The sequence below is a fragment of the Pterocles gutturalis genome, unplaced genomic scaffold (assembly GCF_000699245.1).
Source record: "Pterocles gutturalis isolate BGI_N339 unplaced genomic scaffold, ASM69924v1 scaffold39426, whole genome shotgun sequence".
Taxonomy (NCBI): domain Eukaryota; kingdom Metazoa; phylum Chordata; class Aves; order Pterocliformes; family Pteroclidae; genus Pterocles; species Pterocles gutturalis.
In genome coordinates, this window is record NW_010104392.1 from 57815 (window position 1) to 67359 (window position 9545).

At 38.4% G+C, this 9545-nt stretch overlaps 1 protein-coding gene across 1 annotated transcript in view; it reads right to left on the minus strand.

Moving 5' to 3' along the window:
• CSRNP3 (cysteine-serine-rich nuclear protein 3) overlaps positions 1-6916 on the minus strand; it is a 24300-nt gene extending 17384 nt beyond the window's left edge. The window contains exon 1 of the mRNA XM_010087038.1: positions 6769-6916. Within this exon, the coding sequence (XP_010085340.1) occupies positions 6769-6916 (148 nt within the window). The remainder of the gene's footprint in view (positions 1-6768) is intronic.
• Between the last annotated feature and the right edge of the window lie 2629 nt (positions 6917-9545).

The following is a 9545-nucleotide window of genomic DNA, read 5'->3' on the forward strand; positions in this document are numbered from 1 at the left end:
ATCCACCTTAAGAGGAAATGCTGTGACGTACAATATACTCCCCCAGAGAAACACATGGGCTTGAGGGCAGGGAGATATTTTCTGAAATAAATTAAAACCTGGAAGTCTTGAAAGGAACTGCAAACTCAGAAAGGTGTAAATTGAACAGTGAAAATGAGACAGGACAGGGTCAATGCTGTGGAACAGCAACACCTACCCTAGTAGCATTTCACTGCTCCATCCTTTTGGTACCTTCCTCTCAGGTGAAGCCAAAGCTAAATTTTCCTCACAGGAGGGGCTCGATGGGAATGCTTGCCTGATGCTATATTTATTCATGTTCCATTTGAAAAGGTTTTTGACAAATACTAGCTCAAAGACTAGTTGGACATGAATAGGGAGAGGTTTTTCATTCATACTTCAGTTAAACATTTTGCCTCACTGTCAGGGTTTTGTCTAAAAACTCACGGAAATGGTACATACTTGGGATGCATGCTAAAAGCTGGAATTTTACTGCTAAAATTTCAGTGAAAGCTTTACGTTTCACTTCCTCAGCATCCTCTATCTACAGAATGCTTTTCTGTGACATTCATCATACTAGTCCAGTTTCTCCATTCTGCAAATACAATCAGCCTGCAGGGAGAACTGGAGATAGTTAACTGCTCTCTGCCTCACCATTTACTCTAAATGCCAGCTGCTGTTTTGTAGATGATTATTTCTGTAGGCCCCAGCTTCAAACAGTGTGAGGAGGAAAGCTGCTACCACGGCTCCTTGCAGGGACACCCATGCATAACAACTGTATTTGCTGAACTCTCCTAAGACACTACAGGCAATCCTTTGTCTCATCTTATGGGTGACTTCCGTGAACAGCCATTTGATACAAATACAACCACCCATTTAGTTGTCCATGACTTTGCATGGGCAAACATATTTTGCATATGTCATGAACATCTTCAACAAAAAAAAAAAAATCATTTATATGTTATCTAAGCCAACAAAAACATCATGTAAGGCAAAAACTCTCTGTTTGTATAGTGTAAGAAATGCACTAATTTAGAGGAGAAAACTTTTCAAAAATATAGAATCAGTTGCACAAATCCTTCTAAAAACCAGTGGGAGCCTGCCTCCTAACCACTCCTCACATTTTTAAAAACTCCTTCTACAATAGCCATTATTCCAGATGAAAGACAGCAGCCAAGATCCTGTCATGGCATACGCTGCCCTGTCATTCTGTATGAGTTTTGAGTGAAGACATTGCACTGAATTTCTTTGCATTTCTTGGTTTTTACTGCCAAGATGAGACAACTATTTTAAAATCAAAACCGAGAATCTCTTGTTTGTATTTCATAACAGGAGCCAACAAATAATGACAAGAACATATTCCTCATTAACAAGGAAGTTCCAAGCCTGGTTGCAGGCAATATAAATAATTGCAAGATCACATGAAAAAAGAATGCCTGCATGTAGCATTCTGACTGTTCCTGACACTTTCTAACTGTTTCCCCATAAGCCAGCATCACCACTTTAACTCATTTAGATTTCTGTTGTTACCCAGCAATTAAATGTACAGCTTAAACTCAAAGCTCAGGTAATGCCTTGTGCTATTAACCTCATACCAAATAAAATTTTATCCTTCAAATAAAGATAACTTAAGAGAAGTTAGACCTTCCTAAGGATTTCAAAAGACTTGATACCTTCTTCCAAGTTCTGCATGGCCATATAGATGATGCAATTTCAATATGTTAGCAACTCTAGAATATTCAAAGCAGTACTTTTAAGGGCATATGGAAAGAATTGCAATGGGGATGTATTTGTATTTTCAAGTTCCTTGTTAACGGTAAAACTGAAAGATGGTGAGAGCATTTAGAGACTAAAGGGTTTTCTCAGAACCCTTCATAATGAACCTAAGGCATCCAACACTCTTAAAGACAGTACCTGAACTAGCAGAATGACAGGACCTATGATTACAGCTGGACACAGGATAACCTTGTTAATGACAGTGATAATGTTAATGGAAAGATACAGACAGATGATGGAGGATATCAACTAGACTGTGTGATGGTTCTCCCTCCTGTTGACCACCTTGTCAGATGAGATGGTGCTGGAGATTCCACCTGCCTCTGCAGGTGAAGAAGCCTCTGCAATAAAGGTATTGCTCTGAAAGTTTCAGCTATACTATGCTGAAGTTGAAATGGCAGAAGAAAGCAGCAGCTCCTTAAAGTATGTTTCTTAAGAGATGCGTCTGTGATTAATCTGGTATGGGTAGTTTTTACCAGCACCAAAGCGCCTAAGACAGGACTTGATGAGGTCTTCCCAGGTCTTTCAATTGCATGCAATTCTGCAACTTAAATTTGGATATTTTTATTTATCAGAAAAATAGACCAAGCATTTAGGGGCAGGTAATTCCACAGGGCAGGAAGAATCTCTCACAGCTGAGCTGGAGAGTGGAACCCAGCACACACAACCGTAGTACTGCACTGTATTCCACGTACCTCTAAGGAAAAAAGGGAAAAAATACTCTTAGTCCTGACTAATGTTGTATATGCATGCTTGGACTGCTACTTGAAGATGAACACCCCTCTCTCTGATATGCAGGAGGGGCCGTGAAATGGGACAGATACATGGACCAATTAGTAACATGCTTTGGCATCCATTAAGGCAAATCTGCAGTGTGACTAATGGCCTGCTGAATCAAACTGAAATTACCTCAATAGACTGCAAAAAGTAAGTAAAAAATATGGTAGGGATTATATCTGCTAGTAGTAATGAAGGCACTGCGTCACCATTTGATAGGAGATTTAAAAAATACACAGATGTATATACACACATACCTGACCAAGAAAATACTACATTTGCTTATTTTTTGGTTATGAACCTGGTAACAGTTGTCTATGCTTTATGGACTGTAATTTCATTTCATGACTCAGAAAAAGACATCTGTAACCTACACTAGGGATTTTGTTGTTATTGTTGCTGCCTTGATTTATTTAAATGGATATATTGTTAAAGAAACTGTACTTATCCCCATGTAGTACTGACAACGGATAGCACTTAGGGATATCTCAGTCATGTATTTTCTGCCATCACACTACAGGGTTAATTGTTGAGATCAAAGCTATCTTCTGGTGGTTCTGCCCCACCTGAATGATCCACAGCAGCTGTGTGCCTCATTTAGCTGGCAGGTTAAACTGACCTTAAGGCTAATGGAGCAGGATAGCTGAAAAGTTCTTGTTTATCTGACCCAACACATGTTGTTTCAAGGGCTCTGTAAATACTGAGATGCATGAGCTAGTCTACATAGAACTATACGCAAACTGCCTGCTCACTGAAGCACTGAAAGAGTTGTAGCTACAAGTCATTAAAAAATTATCTCTTAGTCAGGTCAATTAGAAAGGAAAAATAAGACAGAGGGCCATGTCAGGCTTTTTCTAAAAGCTCAGTTAAAGAATTAATACCTAGATCTTGATGTTGACTACAGGTCATCCAAAACCTGCACATTTCCAGTCAGTAAAAGAGAATTTATACTGAACTTCAGATCTACTTATATGAAAATGGACCAGAAGGAAGACCAGAGACAGGATCTGACAGTGTCTCATTAAAGAGGAAAGAAAATGGTACAAAGTGTCAGGAAATGTCTTAGAAAGATAACCTCCATCAAGGAGGTACTCAGGCATGTAACACAGGCGAGGAATCTGGCCAGCCTTTCTTCTGCACTGGCTCTTTTCATTCTATTTACTGAAAAAGTCTCACAGAACTCTTTCTTTCCATATGCTCTTAAATGTATGGATTCAAATATCCAACACAGGAAAGCTCTTATCTTTTCTTTTGGGAGATAAATGTGTTTAAAGAATGAAAAAAACACCTTTCACTATACACCATTAACAGTTTTGTTATTGTGCAACACATCTGCATGTATTTTTTTTACGTAAACATCACTTAGTAGCTCTGTAAGACACCTGTACTCATGAGATATGAACACTGACAATTTCCACATACTCTGCTTTGACAAGACAGGACCAAGTACCTCAGTAGGATCAGTTCATTTTTTACCACTTCCAAGAACTCAAAATATGCTTTTTCAAATAATATTGTTTAAAAAAATCTAGAAGTTTAAAAAAAAATCTAAGTACATACAAAGAAAAGTGCTCCTGCTGTGAAGAGCATCCAATATCACATACACTGATGTCAACTGATACAAACCAAAATGAAAACAAATCCTGTGAGTATAAAAATTTGACCACTTGTCCAATTAAAACATCCCTTCCAGAATCAAAGGACATAAAGACTCAAACAAACGTGAGAAGAATAAAACAAAATAAAAATCCAATCTCAGCAAAAAACCTGTTTTTTTTTTCTAGAGGCAGTTATCAAGTTTAAAACACCTTTTACCATTTGTCAAGTATCTTTACTCCTTTTTCATTTATTCTAAATATAAACATGATTATTTTTTTATTGCAAACATACTAAGTTTTACTGTCATATATCAAAGACTCACCTTTTTTAGTGCAGAGTTGCTCTTATATACACCAGATGTGCCTAAGGCTAGCTAAGTGATTTTTCTAACACTGCTCAATTGGTAGATGTCGATTGTGTAAACATAAGTAACTCATATGCTTTAATATTAAGAAAGAAGTACAAGGTACAAAACTTCATTTGCAGCATTTTAACAATAAATTAACAAAATCCAACTTCCCCATGAGAGGCAACATGGAGTGTCCTTACTGCAAAATAACGATGCACTCTGGAAGAGTGTCTGGATGCAAGATGCAAGTAATTAGGTAGGGATAAAACCACTTTTCCATTGTATTCTTCATCTGAGCATCAACACCCTCTGTTTCCTTACCAATAAAAAATTACCACCTTTATCAAGCTCCTGCAAGTACACTGTATTAAACTAAGAGCAAAGCAGAATGTCAGACACTGAAAGATGCCATGTTCCAGTGCCATAGAAACTAGTCTGGACACAAGTCTTTTCCTTGAGGACCTTGGGATTTGCCTATTCAGTATAGCACCAAGGCTACCTGGTCAATTCTTTTCGTCCCAAACCAGTTTTATATAATACTGGGATTATTCTGTATTGATTTCTTGGAATTTAGGCTGCTGCATCTATATTAAAGACAATACTTTTTAAAAAGTAGTATCAATGGACATGCAAACAATTTACTCTTCCTATTTCCATATTGCCAACTGATATATATCTGTATTTAAAAAAATGTAATATGCACAATTTCTATATATGTGCATGTGTGAGTGCACACACAAATAAGTATTTATTAGTCTGGCCACAAATATCTCAGTAACATGGATCATTAATCGTAACACTGAAATGCTATTGTTTCCCTTACAGATTTTATTCGAAACCTAAATTATTTATTGTGTCAACTACAATCAAAGTTTATTGTTACATGCATGTATTACAACTTCCAAGTTACTCCCCTGAATTACAAGCCTTCTTTGTGTTGTCCGTGTATTCACAATAAAACTGCTGTCTTCTATGTGCGTGGCAATGACTGATGTAAAAGGACTGCTTTCCGTCTATGATGAATAATCATCTAAGTCCTTACACAATGCAAAAGTTAAAAGATCAGCATGCAGATAATATTGCGACCAAGCTATTTCTTAATATTACCAAGGAGATTTATAGGGTCACTTACTCCTTCGTGGCACTTCAATAAAATAGTTCCCCTACTAGTACTGCATCTTAAATATGATATACCGCATCGATTGTTATATGCAAATGCATTGTAAAAGTTGTGCCTATGCAAGCCTTTGCACAGAAGGGTTCCATACTAGAGCAAAGAGGATTCAAGACCTTCACATCCAAACCTTAGCTCGAACTGCACAGCAGCATTTGGTAGACAATCAGTTATAAGAACATTCATATCACATGCTACAAACATGATTTCTAGGCACAATCTAAACCACACAGTCACACGGATCACATTGTGCACGGGCAGTGATGAGGAGCCTCACCTACTCCTTGGCCCACAGTCTTAAGAAAATCGCTTCATAGCCACTGACTCTAGTGGGGACATCTGCATGCAACAGAGCTGACAGAGGCAAACCCCTGCTTTTTAAAACACACACAGTTGACTATTAAAACAGTATAACCACCTAAAACAAGTATCATAAACTACAAATATAAACCCTAAATTAATTCTTCCTAGATATATATGCTGCACACGTGGCTTTGCTAACTTAAAACCAAATTCTTATGCATACACAAAACCATTGCCTAGTACAGAGATAACCTCCCCTACATGAAGAACAGAAACTACTGCAACAATGTGTCACATACACAATGTTCCTCAATTCCAAATAAAAGAAAGCTTATTATCCTCTTTGGAGAACTCTCACCAATACAATATGCAGATAGCTGACAGCTGCACTACACTTATCCAAGGAAATTAAAGTTCCCTAAAGCACCTTCCCTACAGTACCTGTTTGAAATAGAAACACCTTAAGCACAACTCCCAACATTAACTACAAACAGCTACATCATTCAAACAGCAAACAGGTAGAGGCTTCAAAGTGACTTAAAATTTTTACAATGACAAATAGTTTTATATAGTTAACAAGAAGACAAAAGGGTGCAAGTTTGCTAAGTCATTTTGAGCAACTCACAAACTGAATGCCACAGTCTCCTTTTTATCATCTGTTCAATTTAAAATCATCATGTTTATCTAATCATAAAAATTATTGTATTTTGAGAAGAAATATTTTTTTGGGGAATAAAATTGAGAAGAAATAAAAACACAAATAAAACTTTAGATACACAACTTTAGTACTTACGGGTAAAATGATTAGAAGTAGATGGATTGACACTATCACCACTGTCAGCACTTTCACTGCTAGAAATGTCATCATCTGATTCCCGCACAGAGGAACATGGTGAGGAGCCATCAACTTCTTCAAACTTCCTCTTTAAAATTCCACTCATTGCTGCAATGCTGTCACATGCACCTGTAACAGAAAGAGAGATAATGGCAACATCCAACCACAGAATATGCAGTCGTAATCTTCAAATTCATTTTTACTTAGAAGTACCAATAAGATGCCACTTCTGGACTTGAATAACCATTTAGTATGAGATTAGATATAATTAGGAGACAGTGAAGCCATATGAAAGAAAAAAACCATCAGAAGTCATACTCCACCTTGACACGTATGGAGACGGTTATTTTGCTAGAATAATGTCTAACAGACTGCTTTCAGGGAGTATTTTTCCCATTTTGATGTCAATAGCATTTCTACGCTATGTTGTGACATTTCAAACAAGGAAAAAATGGGAGTTTCTTTTCACTCACTTGGTCCCCTCCCTTGGCTGCCACGGGAGGAAGAAATGTTCCCAATCAGGGATGAAATTAAATATGAAGAAATCATTCTGAACACTACACTTCCCACTGCCAAGTATGTGTGATCTAATCAGTGTTCATATCACTCCTATAAAGAAATCCACACAATAATTACAATATTACAGACAGATAAAAGACAATGGAGTCACAAAGACCATATACCAATTTAGTGCTCAATAAATGCCTGGAATTCAGAAATTCCCCACTCCAGTCAGAAACACCAATTGCCTCCCAAACTCTCTCCTTCCCACATTAGGAAATGAGATGCCAAATATACTCCTGAGTTTGAACAGAAGATTATAAATAAAGTATTCAAGCAGAAATTTAGCAGCAGAAGTAGAAATAGAACATGAACTGCGTGTAATTAGTAGAAAGTGTACCCCTAACTAACTGAGGAGACCTAAGACAGCTGGAGCTTGCTCAGAGGACACACTGCCTCCACAATGCCACCTGCAGCACTGCAGAGGCAAGCAGCGCTGATACCTATCCAGGCAACAGTTTGTCTAGTATTGATGACATGCAAGACTTGCTGAGTAGAAGACACAGCATAGCACTATGGACTACCACAGGGTTCTGCCAAATCCCACTGAAAGCAAGAAAAAAAAATTATGTTCCTCACTGAAACAGAACTTTTAAACTCCCTGCAGCTACCTTCAGGACTCACTAGTTCTCAGACAGCTGCATTCTGCTCCATCCAGGAAGCTGGACTAGATAATCTCCCAAGCCCCCTTCCAACCAGCATTTCTATGGTTATGTGTAAATAAATAAATAAATAAATCTGTCAGGAAGCTAACATATGCTAGGCTAAATGACTACTAGTAAGTAAGACAGCGTTAAGGCACTGACCCCAATACCAGCCATATTGTTTAACAATTAGCACATTTCAGAGCTTTGGACCAGGCCACCTCGCACTCTCCTGGATAATGCAGGATGAAGCTGGTGCCAGAACCATTCCCAGCAGGCAGGCTGGATGAGGGCACCCAGGTTTTGGCAGAGGGATGGCAGTTTAGCCACTGTGGACAAGAACCATACCCTGCCACTTGGCAGCAGAAGCCAGAGAATGCTGTCCTTAGCCTGCACCATTTTTATCTTTTTAATTAATATAGAGGTAGTCTCAGTGGTACATCTGCTATGTTCTGACCCTGTAAGCACAGCACTTCAGTACATCCTCTCATATCTTTGCTCACACCTGGTCTAGTACCAAGTAGTTTCAATGTCTCCTATGCATCCTATAGCTCCCTTAAAATCCCAACACCAGTTTCCCTCCTGGAAAAAACAAAACAACAGTGTGAAGAGGTTTACAACCAACTTTTGTCTTGACATGAAGCTAGAACAGGATAAGGGTGGGTATGTAAAGCTGAAAGCTACAGAAAAAACATCCTAGTGCAACAGAAAGTTCTAATTGTTTTGCTTTGCTGACAAAGCATTTTAAATTGTCTGCCAGCTCCTAAACACAGCAGGAGGGAGTTACGGGTTTAAGCTTGCCTTTGTAAGCCAAAATGCGAAATTATGGATACATCACACAACATTTTTATTACATTATTTAATTATAAGGACTACAATAGAAGTGTTATAATAAGCGAGTTAATTCACCTTTTAGGAAGCAAAAGCTCTGAGAAGCACCTACATGATTGCACCAAGCTCAATATCCTGTCTCCAGCATTAGTCAGTATTTCATGCTTCAGTGGAACGCAATGGGACGAGAAACCTAGCCACAACCACTACAGATACATGGCTCTGCTTCCTCATCCTTGCAGTCAATTTCCCCAAGCATAAGGCTGAAATGTTGCCATACGACAGTGCACAGCCTCTCATAAATTCATTTGACTTGCTCTCCTGAGGCAACAAATTTCATGTTAGTTTATTGGGGGAAAAAACCCACAACAAAACACATCTCCTGAAACTACAGCCACAGACCCTTCAAAATCACAGCATTTTCAGTCTTTACATTTTGGACAGTAAACAGCAGCAGAAGCACACCAGTGTCCAGCAGCATGTAATACCAGACAGAACTCCACACATACAGGCAGTCCTCACAAAGCAGAAGAGAAGTCACTGGGGTCTTCTTGCTGTTTTGTAGTGATATTTCTGTTTCAATTGCCAATAGCGATTATATTACAAGAGAGGTGCAGTGCATCTGCTGATCCTGGATGCAATTTGCAAATGCCTTTATACTTGGTGTGTGTACAGGGAGGGAATAGTGATGGAAATGCA